At 42.6% G+C, this 13,102-nt stretch overlaps 1 protein-coding gene across 1 annotated transcript in view; it reads right to left on the bottom strand.

Annotated features, from left to right (window-relative positions):
- PNPLA7 (patatin like domain 7, lysophospholipase) overlaps nt 1-13,102 on the bottom strand; it is a 127,972-nt gene that overhangs the window by 70,785 nt on the left and 44,085 nt on the right. The window contains exon 19 of the mRNA XM_086475571.1: nt 6,960-7,073. Within this exon, the coding sequence (XP_086331697.1) occupies nt 6,960-7,073 (114 nt within the window). The remainder of the gene's footprint in view (nt 1-6,959; nt 7,074-13,102) is intronic.

The following is a 13,102-nucleotide window of genomic DNA, read 5'->3' as shown; positions in this document are numbered from 1 at the left end:
ACAATTCCACCTCAGCTTAACACGTACCACTTTGTCTACCTAGAAACACATTGTCCTCCTGGCTGTTTCCGAATCAACTCCATCCCCAGTAAGACCCACTCGAGCTCTCTTGGCAGCCTCTGCTCCCCCCACCTCCTTCATACTGAAAGTGAAAGTCTGTTTCTGCATCCGCTACAGGGAAGGCTCTGGGAAACCATTAATTTTCCCTCTGCTTCACTCACGTTAAATTACTCTACAGACCTGCAGCCTCCGCATTGCAGGGCAAGGACTAAACTTCACATTCCCAAGAGGACCATATTTGCCTACTTTGGGATGACTAATTCCAGTTTCAAAACCAATGTCCTTCAAGGAGGAGGCCAGGCAGTATTACAGCCCTGCACCACCTGCTAGCGACGGTGCAAATGCACAGCTGACGGCTCCATCCAGCCCAGGTCCTGGGTGCCGCCCTGAGCACCAGTTGCTTCACTGTAATTCCCACACCAAGTGGTTCCGGTCCCTCTGCAGCATCGTATTTCCTATAAGCCTTTTAAATATTTCAACCTGTTATCCACACCTACCTAATCTTCCAAGGCTGGGTTCTAGTTAAAGCTTTTGTTCCTATTCAACTGTGAAACTTAAGAGTTGCTTTACAGTAAGCCCTTTGGAAAGTGATTTTCACGATAAATCAGTTGCAAAATACTTTCCTATGGATATTTATTTCATTTGACAGTACGGACTGCCTGGCAAATTGACGATCTGCTAATAGATTACGACAGTACCAAACAAAGCCTTTTCCCATCTTAGCTAACTTTCAACAAAACTGATTTAGAGAAATCATGGGAAAACTTCACAAAATCCACACCAATATTCACAGCAACAACTAATTGATGTGAAAGGTATCGTGTAGTACAAATCCACTTTTGTTACAACAGGAGAAAAGCATGTAAGAACAAAACATATGTAAGAACAAACCCAAAAACTAAAAGATACAGTCATCAACTCCGCTCCACACTGCACTAGGGTCCAGGTTCAACCGCATGCTATTTTAAATCTAAGCACCAAAGCTCCTACACAAGAAAGCAAAGGGCCAGTCCCTGGGAAGGACAGTACCAGTCCCTGGGAAGGACAGTACCAGTCCCTGGGAAGGACAGTACCAGTCCCTGTCAGTGTTGTCTTCTTGCAGGTTCCTGGTTCAGGAAACCAGCCTTGGCTACAGCATGCAAGGAACAAGCCTGACATGCCAGGTTCGACTGTACAACCGACAGATAGACGGCCTTACAAATTTGAATGTGGGCTTCCTTCCAGGTCTGTTCCAATCCTCTCTAGTGGATCCTCTACCATCACCCAGATCCAAAAGACCAGTATTCTCGCAGTGAACCAGATGGCTTGCACGAGAGCTCAGGACTTCCTCCAGCGACTTCAAAGTTTAAAAATAAGATATTTAACAGTTAAGCCTTTAAAACTGCCTATCAGTCATCCAGTAGGCCACCTTTAAACTAAATATGCTAAATAACAATTTATTGGTGCCTTCAGAGCAGGGTATTACAGACCTTCGCATACCTATGTCATTTAGTTAAAAGACAGGTAAAAGGGCTTTCTAGCACACAGAGACCTGATGTGAATAAGCTAGCATGGAAAACAAGGCTGCCAAAGGTTTTCTATTCTACAAAGTAAATGCAATTGGGGTAAAATAGTAATAACAGCCATTTTACCTACACAAATTCACATAATAGCAGGTTCACTTCTGTGGAGCTCTTTCCAGGAGCTGAGATTATTCTCTACCAGCTTTCTTAAGGTCCTTTTTCGAGGGACAAGGGAGGAGGAGAAGTAAATTAGATCCTCAACTTGAATAAAACCATGGTGTTACTGAAGCTTTACAGGGCCCCAGATCAGATAAAATACTCTGCTTGACGCAGAATCAGGGAGCTTAGCAAGGGGTCTCCGATTAAAACTTCCGATGGTTTGAGAACCGCCGTGACAAAGCAAATCTTAAACGCTCACTCGCAACAATTTCTGGCACCTTTACAAATGCTGCTAAAGCCAACAGAACCGAAGCTTTATCCTGGGGCTGTTTGAGCTTCTAATGCCTGTGATCAATTGTGTCTCGAAGAAAAATGTCATTCTCGCATCACTGCTATGACTAAGCGCTCACTCCTGCCTGCCTCATGTCGGGCAGCTACAGTTGGTGACCATGCTTCCGCTGAACATTTTTCTTCTCTCCTGTTCACATCCACTTCTCCTACAGTCAAGGAAAAAATATTTTAATGGGCCATGAGAACAAATACAGAAAAATCTAGAAGCATGGCCTCTCCTGACCTATTCCACAGCACCACATCAAGCTTAAATAACGTGACGACAATATACACAATGCCTGAGGGAAGCGTTTTGAAAAGAGGGCACATTACTGAACCGACTTTGTAAGGCAGATAACCCTAGGGAAGACTCCATCCACTTCAAGAAGCTCCGGTAAAAATATGTACACAAAGATAGCAGGACTTGCTGTTCACGATGGATGATGGGTTCTGAATATATTTAAACACCAAGTACAGACTTAGAGAACTGAAAGAAAGATGCAGAAAACCTCCGTATCTTCTAGCATGCATTTCTAGCATGCAAAAGGCTGTCTTACATCTCACCCCCCCCAAGTAATTTCTCAGTGCAATTTCCATCAGCTACAGCACGTCTAAATTTCAAATTAGAATTATGAAAACAATCTCAGCTCAGTAGAGGCAGAGATTATCTATGAAATGTGATCCAAGTTATACACTGATGTTAGAACATCTCTGTAATCTGTTCACAAATTCTGTGCTCTCGCTACTGCTTCGAAACTGCTTTGCGGTGCCAAAAATCGTGAGCTGATTCTCTGTCCTACTTTTCAGAACTGAAGGCAGTGATGAAAATAGAAAGAATCAATTCCCTTTCACTCCTGCAATGCTGAAAAGCTTCAAGCAGCATCAGAAGCAAGTACCAAGGCCGTCAGAGGAGCAAATGCTCTCGCTGGCTGAGTGCCCCGATGCCTATGCTGGAAAGCGGTGGCCCTCAGGCATGAGTCCCCAGAAAACAAAGAAGTTTTGCACTGTGGGCCAGTTTCAATTGGGAATGTCTAGGATGCCATAGCCAGGGTGACTCAAGGTTGGGATGCTTTTCTGAGAAGGTAGAAGGATGTAGATTTGACTTCTGCAGGCTGAGCAGGATCTAGAAGTCAACATCTGTAATTTTAGGGCACATACTCTGAAATTTTGGCTAACAACTGAGATTAGATTCCCCATGCTCACTCATCTGTTTCATCCCTCAGAATAACAGGAGCTATAGTGGGTCACACCGAAGATCCCAGCAGACCACTACCCCGTCTCTGACAGGACCGAAGCAGCTGCCAGGGCAGAAGACAGAACAGAGGGCCGGCATACGGTGCTTCCCCAGGGACCAGCACACGGTGCTTCCCCAGGGATCAGCTGTGCAATGTTTCCAGATTGTACATCACAGCTCAAGGAACTTGAATTACTGTGTGGACTAATAAGCATGATTTCCCTCATTTCACATTGTTCTCACTGGCAAGCACCACCCATGTTTACAATTTTCTTACACATTAGATAATATTTTCTTATAATGCACTCCAGAGTCGGAACCCTTTCTGGATCATCTACAAATACATCACGACTGGTGAAAAGTATGCAGGATGAAGTCCCTCCACTAATTCCTAGAATTACAGGGTTCTTCACCCTTGACAGGAAATAGTAAAGCTCAAGGGTAACTCATCAAAAGGGCAATTCCATCTCAGGAACTGCCTGGTTCTTGGCTGTTGAGATACACACACTATTCAGGTTCTACAGAAGCTGCCCAGAGGAGCACCAAAACAAAAGCAATTTTCCCTCGCTGGAATTCTCTGAACTAAGGGAGCACTTCACCTGACTCAGTGGACAAGCACTGATGTCTGATCCCTACTCCACCAAGTGAGACCCAGGTTAACTTAACCTTACCAGTCAGCAGGGGAGCCCGTGTTTGACAGAGGCAGAGCTGCTGAGATTCCCCCCCACCCCAAAAGATGGGTTTCTGATTTGCAGAGGATAAGAGGGAAACCCTCCATCATGCTGCTGAATCACAAGCTGGCTCTTGCTACCCAGTCAATTATTTCAAAACTACTGCACCTGCTGTCCCTTCATCACTTTATTACTTCTGGTTGGATGGGGAAAACAATATCCTAAATCCTGGGTATAAATCACTTGACTAGAAAAACAGGAGAGAAAATAGGACAGAGAGAATTCATCTGGCCCATCCCTCTGCTCAGCACTAAGCACTACCTCAAAGATAATTTTTTAGGAGGTTATAAAAACAGGCAACAGTCTCTTAGCCTTTCTAGGGAGTAGAATCAGCTTTTTCTTAATGTCCAGCTGCTGCAATTTCAGCACACTACCATTAGCTCTATTCCAACACTGTGAGTAGCTTATGCCCCTTCTATCTATCAGAAGACAACCTTATATGTTTGAAAATAGCTCCCACGTCTTCCTTTAACCTTTCACGGTCTTTTTGCCTTTATAGGTTAATATTTCTAAACACCCATCAGCCGCCTTTTTGTCCTCTAGACTGGCTTCATTTCGTCTGCCCCTTCCTTCAAATGTGCTGCCACAGGCTCCTACTGAAGTTTTTCCTGTATCAGGAAAACATAAGGATTTCTTCACTCCAAAAAGCACTCTGTTAACATAGTTACTTTTTTTGCAACTGCATGACATTGTTCAGGCATGATCAGCTTTTGATCCTCTAATGTATGGATTCTTTTTCTGAGAAACAGCTACCCAGACTCTTTTTGTATGCAATTTATTAGCTTCCAGCTCAAAAACTCCTCTCCAGTATACTCCTTTAATCTTAAAGCTGACTTTGTAATTTCTACTTGACTTCAAACTTTCTACCCTATTGTTTTCCTCCATCACTTCAATTTCCCCACTTCTGTCCTTTCTCTCTTATCTGATGGACCTAAGAAACAAAAAGAGAAGACACAAGACTTCATATAATTTCTTTTTCCCTTAGGTTCTTAAGGCAGGCCGAAGGCATTAACCGCTGGAATTACCTACTTGAGAGTCTATCTTACGCTTCTCTTCCTATTTCTAATGCTTGTTCTAAAATAATCCAGTAGTAAAAATATAAGCTGTCCCATTTTTGATATTTTGGAGATCTCAAACAGCAGCAAAAATGTGGTTTTCTAACAACCTTTTTTGCAACACATTTCCTTAAAAGATCTACTTTAGCAGTTTGTTTCACAGTAACTGAATAGCCAAACTATATGCAAGTCTAGAGAAAACTAATTCCATATTCAAAAAGGTCAGGAATTTGGGGCTGATAGGCTGCACTCTTTAGACATGGGAAGACATGTAATTCGTAATTCTACTACAAATAAATGTTTTGAATTGTACTATAAATGTAACACTCAACTTTAACTGCAAGGCAAAAAGATTCACATCTCCACTGAGAGCACTCTTTAGGGGAAAACAGTTCTGCCAGCTGACAGAATAGTAAAAGAGAAGAGAGAGGAGAGAAACTCAAAATAAATTCTCGCCCCAGACAAACAGGCAGAATTGGAACACAGCCTTTGCGCAGATCAGCAGTCAAGGCATTACTAAATGCTGAATGTTTAGTGCTTACTAGTAATTTACAGTTTAAATGCCTACCAGTAACATTTAAAATCATCCAGTCTGTACAGCGAAAGGTGGTTTCAAATTCCACCTGGCACATTTCCTCACTTCTCGATCAGTCACGAGGAAAATGATATTCAAAAGGGCGACTCAAGACAGGATGCCACGCGTCGGTACCCAGTCCGCGGCTAGTTAGGTACACAAGTGGCACACTGCTACCAGTTCATAAATCTGGGCAGGAAATCTGCTACATTAAAGAGAGAAGAACAGACTCGGAGGACTCTTCAACAGAGATCCAGAGACAGGAGTGCTTTAACAACCCACAACAGAAGTTCAGAAACACTTCAGCAAAATTACTGCTTACAGGGAAACCAGGAAGATTATTTTTCATTGCTGTAACGTCTGTACACTTACTGCAATGTTGGAATTATCCTAGCAGAAATACAGACAAAATCCCAGTTTTTGTAACATGAGAATGCATGAATACAGCCTTTATATTATACAGTTAAAAAAAAAAAAAATCAAAAAAGTTGTTATGGGTCCTGGGAAAGCAAAATAATACAAGTGTTTTAATTAGGTTTATTACTTTTGCCGTTTCTTTTAAAAAATCTAGTAAAATAAATGTATGTCTTAAAGACAGCAAAAAGAAATCAGAAATAATTTGAAGTAACAGCATCGAAGAATTACTTTTAAGGTTAGTGCAACGATTTAGTGCTTAGTATAATGTCCCCGATGCATTTAGGGACAAAAGAATTAAATTTTAAGTCCGTCAGTCTCCAGATTTGTAGGAGAGAGGTATAATGTCAAGTGAATTAAAGAAGATGGATGAGTTGACGGATTCAAAGGGCGCAATCACAGTCTTCAGGACACAAGACAGATCTGGCAGTTGCAGAATGAGGACTGACAGTCCAAAATGCAAGGAAAAGGAAAACCCACCCCCAAATATCTATGCTCTGGAAATATAGGTTCATATAACCAAGAGCTGACTTTGAGTCTCGGGCAGCAAGACAAACGAGTAACAACATTTTCAAGTCATTTTAGAAGTCAAACTTTCATTTACTATCAATAGCACTAAGCAATTTCCACTTTGCTAAAAATGCATCTCCTGCATTTAGCTCGAGCTTCCTCCAGCTGCACAAAACAGCCCTGCAATAAAACACTCAAATTGATCAGAAGATAAAGGAAGTGAAGCCGGTGAAAGTCTGGGATAGATCAGATCAGGCAGACAAAGAGAATAAAACATTTTCTCAGTGTGCATCAATCATACCAAAAACCCAGAGGACTTGGTGCTAATGGAGAGTTTTAGCTCCTCAGACATTTTTTGAGATCGACAGAAAATACTTTTAATTTTCTTACCTGGGGGAACTTGCGTTTGATGGATGTCAGTGCTCCCTCCGGGAGTTTGGCAAGTTCTGAATCTCTGACTGCATGTACTGTTGTGGCTCTAGGTTGGTGGGTTAATGCCTCTACCTGAAAGAGCACATAGCCAAAACATTAAAGATAATTCACAACATCTTGCAAAAACCAGATGTCCAGATGACGACACTGAACAATTCTCAAGAACCAAACTGTCATACTTGCTGCTCACACACACACAAAGCAGAACCCGGGTTGACCCCGAGGGCGCTTGCAGAGGGAGCTCACCGAAGGCACATCCAGCTGCCACAAACAGTAACACCTATTTAATTCAAACCTCGGGCACACGCTCTGCTATCGGCCAGTTTTTCACAGAACTAGAACTCACAGCACCAGACAGACAGCACCACAAGAGAAAGTTCTGTTTGAGCTTTTGCAAGCTCTCTCACACAGCGCACCTCCAGAGCGAGGGTAAGAACTGCTTTTAATGCTCACCAGAGCAACCACCAGAGGCACCCAATGAACTCACCATCACACCACCACCATCTTTTAACCCATCATATTTAATTGTGATAAAGCCTCCTAAGAGACAGGAAAACTTTGCCACTTCTCTACTGCTCTTTCTTTCTTCTTTCCTCAGTGCCACCCTGAAATACTTTCACTTTATTTTCAGAAGCTGAATACTGACAACCTCGAAATAATTAAGACTTCTTAAAAATTAAAGAAAGGGATGAGGAGCAAATCAGCACATTTTGGCTAAAAGTGAGCTTTGCTTTTCCAGTTGTTTTTGTTTGGTTTGTTTTACATATGCATGTGTATCTGTGCTATGCAAACAGGAAAGCATGCGGCAGTACACACCTACCTGAACAGCGCCCAATTATTTCACCTAGAAACATTTATTTTATTGAGAGTAGAAGTTTAAATTAGAAAACAATCACACGATGAAAATTAGTACAGAGAGATTCTCCTTCATGAGGAGAACCATTGACACAATACAAACAAACCGGGTTCTAAAAGCCCACTCCGCTAAATGCAGCTGTTCCCCAAACCCCCCAACTGCACCATCTGCAGAGCCCCAGCCCCACCACCAGCCCTTATTTTGTTTTGAAATGCAGAAATCAAATTCCCTGGTGAAATATCTTCACACGCTTAATGAGAGAGCCTGCTAGGCAAGATGGCATCATTCAGAGCTCAGGCGTGAGCTACAGTTAATTGCTTAGAAACAGCCTGGTGCTCAGTTCTCCACGTTTCAGCGACAGGCAATGTTTACTGGCTTCAAATCCATACATCAGTCTTTTCAAAAAAAATGTCTGTCGCCGTAGTAGCTGTAATTACTAAGGTTAAAACACAAACAAAAAAATTCCTCACTCTAACTGCAATTCAGGGACACTTAGAATAAAAGTGAATGTGACTTTTCATTTTAAGCTCTCCAGTAGAAAAAGAAACAAATATTATACCAGCTTATAACTGTTCGGTTTGTTTTGGGGTTGGGAGGTTTGACGGGGTTTTTTGCTTGTTTGATTTTGGTTGGGTTGTTGGCTTTTTTTTTTTTTTCAGAATTTCTTCCAAAGCTTGTTTACAGCAAATTCCAACACAAGCAGCCCTTTCACAATAGAACCAGGGGCTTGGACACACCACAAGTTACTGCAGTGTAGATATGCCCTGACCAATGGTTGAGCTGTGCCAGCCGCCCAGGCGCGTACTTCTGCCCACAAAATTAATTTAAAACACACTCCGTGACCCTGCTTCCAACAAGAGTGCGTTCTTGGAAGCCTACAAGTGTGCAAAATGGACAATTCAGACAGCCAGAACAGCTCAATCTCCAAAAGTTGCAGTTAGCCCAGAAAGCTGAGCTCAGCCCGTTAATATTAACTCTAGCTAGTGCAGAGGAGTTTAATCAACACCAATTGCTATGCATGAGAAACTGCACGAGTAAATTCAAAGAAACTACGTTTTGTAAGATCTGGGCTTTGTTTTTTGTTCAGCTGCCAGGGATGTTTTGTCATGTAATCACATTTCCAACTAGTTATATAGAAAGGGAAAAAAGGTCATGCCATCTTTGTACATACATGTACAGAGAAACAAGTCCCCTTCAGGTTCCCCAGACGGTTGTATAACACCTTCTCTTTTATCTCTCTCCCCTATTAGAAGCTTTTTATCACAGTTTTTGGCTCTATAATTTAGCGTCCTTATCCTGAAAGCAGGTTAAGAGTTTTAATTGTTAAAATAAAACCTTTCCTCTCAGCCAGTCATCATCTGATTGAGTTCAATTTGTATAAAGAAGAAATACACTCAAACTGTCTAACATCCTTTTCCTCTCTTTCTGTGATATATGAGTGCATAAAATTAACTGTGCTCCAAAGGGCTCACCAGTCTTTCAGAAAAGATGAGATTTGTAAAAAAGGGAAGTCTCAGGGATTTCTTTTTCTCCAAACTGTGGCTTTGTCTTTTCAAATTGTTCCCCGGGCAGAGCAGAGGGGAGATGGAGATCTTTTTCAAACCTCCTTCACAAGGAGCCATGCAAATCTCACCATCGGTGTCACAGACCCCGCAGTTGCAGGGCATTTGTTGAATGCAATTCCCAACTGATGACAAATTGGATCTTGTACTACAGGTAATATTTAAGTCTTGCCATTGGCTTTGACAGTTTCTTTGAAATACACCCTGGTATTGGAAAATACCTGGTCCCAGACACTGTACATCAAGAAATTCAAATTTTGCTTTCCCCTTGGATATTCCCATCTCAGTTCCCAAGCTCTAATTTTATTAGTAATCCCAAACTATCAATAAAATACTTCCTCTTCACTGGAAGTGAGGGCTCTCATTCAACATTTGGACCATCTGCAGGACTGTTCTCAGTCTTCACTACAACCTCACCTTTCCTATCTTTACACCCCGTGGTTATAAAGCCACCTTTGCACTAGTTCTAGAATTTCTGCACATGGGAATCTGCCAAATCAAATAGGTATTTGGCTATTTTCACCTCTTTTTTGAGATCAAAAACATATTGCAACATTGAGTCAGAGGTCTCCCCTGTGAATGATGCTTTCCTTCTTTGTATTTATTTTTAATAAACCGTTTGAGATGTCACCTATTCGTAGCTTTTTCTTCTTGCTCAGAAAAAAAGCTTCACACAACTTAAAATCCTTTCAATCTTAAACAACATTCAACTCCTTGGGCTCTTCTGTCCAGTGAACCTTTTGAACAAGTTTTCTTATTTTTCCAGGTTTGTAAACAGTACAAGACTTGGACACCTAGCTCGAACTGTAACAAGAATAAAATCCACCTGTGATCAGAAGATCAACCCCGTAAGATTATTTCCTTGGTCATAAAAAAGAAATTTTACATTTCAATCACCCACCATGGCTGCAGCAAACAGCACAAAGACACCTCCATTAACAACATAAACAAACAAATGTTTCAAGAAATAGTATTATTATTATATTCCATATTTTATTGAACCTGACCGGGGGGAGCAGATACTCGTACACATAATCACCCATGGCTGTTTTGAGCTCCTTCCCAGCCTACCGTTAGCATCACTTACCCATGCCAGCGTGAACACAGCTACATTTGCTCCAGTGCAAGAGTCAGTGGACTCTTTCCCACTACTTTTCAACTTCAAGTCAACAACATGTATTTTGCTTGAGGCAATAGTGCTTCTCCGGTTCTTCTCCTATAACATCCATTCCTTCTCCTTAGTAACAAGCATCTAAATAAGTTCTGCCTCACTGGCCATTTCTGGTCTTCTCTTTCAATTTTTTATTCACCCATATGCCATCCTTGCTCTTCCTCTCTCTCTCTCAAACAGTCCTCCAGTTTTCCTGGAGTTCACTGAAGGCTTGAGCCCATCACCTCTCCTGCTCCATCTGGACTGGCTAGTCTTCTCTTTGCCATCTTACTATCTAGTGGTCTTCGCTTTTCCCTCACGTTGTCCACTCAGCAAGCCTACATTACAGTGCTACTTCCGCTTTGAAATCCATCTCTCTCTGAAATCCAACTGCTCTGCCTTATCCTCCCCTGTGAGGACAGGCTGGGAGAGTTGGGGTTGTTCAGCCTGGAGAAGAGAAGGCTCCGGGGAGACCTTAGAGCGGCCTTCAGTGCTGAAAGGGGGCTGCAGGGAAGGCGAGGGGGGGCTCTTGATCAGGGAGGGGAGTGACAGGACAAGGGGTAATGGTTTCAAACTGAAAGACAGGAGATTTAGACCAGATGGAAGGAAGAGATTCTTCCCTGTGAGGGTGGTGAGACCCTGGCACAGGTTGCTCAGAGAAGCTGTGGCTGCCCCTCCCTGGCAGTGCTCAAGGCCAGGCTGGATGGGGCTGGAGCAACTTGGTCTAGAGGAAGATGCCCCTGCCCAGGGCAGGGGGTTGGAACTAGATGACCTTTAAGGTTCCTTCCAACCCAAACCAGTCTGTGATGCTATGATTTTAGCAGTCATGCAAAAATGCTAAGTGTCCCATTCATTGCTCACCTGTCTCCGAGGTCCACCTACCCCTTGCCTCCTCATTTACAACGAGCATCAACATCTCCTCTCTACCTCCAACCCACCTATAAATAGATCCATGCTTTTTTTACTGTTTCAGTTAATTCTGACAGGTTTCCCATATCTTCTCTTAGTTCAGTATCAAATAGTGACAAAAACCATGTACAATGCATCCATCATGTACAATGCACATGATTCCCAACCCTGGCTTACAAGTTCTTTACAAAGAAAAAGTGTTATTGTAAATCTTTTTAAAGGGGAGGAAAAAGCAGTTTATATTCTCATGACCTCTTCTGACTTCATTTTCAGCAGTCATTCCTGACAGTTCTTCTTACAGCTTTCCAAATGACGTCAAAACTAGCAACTGTCATCTTCTGCAAGTTGGTCTAATTACTCCAAATTCCTTTTTGAGCAACATCCAACAAATCACTTTGACTATTTGTTTAACTTTAAGTGGGTGCATAGCCCCAGTGCAATAAGCAGAGCAATTCTCACACTTAGCCTTAAGCATCTCTGAGACTTCATGCAGGACTTGACCAGAACTGGGTCTGCTTTACGTTAGTCTATCTGCTGGCAATAAAACATTGCTTCTCCATACAAATTCAGCCTCACTTTAACAAATTATTGGGTTACTTTTCTAACAGTCAGCAAACAGTCAAATGCAAATATTTTCAAAATAGTTTCTTGTGTAGATTATTTCTTTTCAAGTGAATTTTCAAATATGCCTAGTGCAAGACTAGACAGGTCTGGTCTGAATTAGCAATGCATGTTGACAGGACCATGTTTACAGTCACAGGTTCATTCTCCCCAACCATTTCTACACTCTTGTGGCTCTTCCTGTGCGTTCCCTTTCCATCCATTTTGTAATGGAAAGTGCTTTCACTTTCTCTTCCTTATGGCTAGTATTCCATCTAAGATTCTTTTATTCTCTCACACATCATATTTCCTTCTCTCATATCAATCTTTTCCTTGCTACCAGCTCACAAAAAGCAGTCATCTTTCCCCATCAAGGGCGCTTGCATTTCATCCGCCTTGCACTGCCACTCCCTGGACACAGTGCACCAAGAGGCAGCAGCACCCACAGAAATGAAAGCATCAGTTACAACCAGACCCTGGGAAACAGGACCCCGAGGATTATTAAATTATGTAGCTTAAACTCTTCATCTTCCAAACCCTCATTCATGAAAGCCACAACCACCACCTGTCAATTAACCTGCTATTTGCAGGCTTCAAACAAGATGCTTCGTCAAGACCCAGCAGCCCACAAACACATACCCTCCTACAAAAGAGGGCACCACGGAGATCCGTCAGCACACAGCCAGCTGTGCTTCAAAGAAAGCAGCAGCATGCCCAACAAAACAACGCGAGAGCTCTGATAACAGACAAAAATAGCAAAAAGGCATTTTCTTCTCTTCAACACAAGCATAGCTTCCACCAGCAGCACCAACAGAGGGGGCACGGGCTGTCCTCTGGAGGCGTGCAGCATTTCAGGCAGACTCTTTCCAGCTCAGCTGCGGTGCCCGTGCACACACCCTGCACAGACACCCCAGCTCCCCGCTGAAAAGTCAAACATCTCAAAGGTCCATCTGCCAAAACCACCTCCTCGCTTTCTCTTTACCCATCGTCCACCCCGAGCCGCACCAGGCGCTCTGCAAAACCA

Source organism: Leptosomus discolor, chromosome 19, assembly GCF_034619465.1.
Source record: "Leptosomus discolor isolate bLepDis1 chromosome 19, bLepDis1.hap2, whole genome shotgun sequence".
NCBI lineage: Eukaryota > Metazoa > Chordata > Aves > Leptosomiformes > Leptosomidae > Leptosomus > Leptosomus discolor.
Note: the sequence above shows the minus strand (reverse complement) of the source record. Positions and strands in the feature narration are given on the sequence as shown.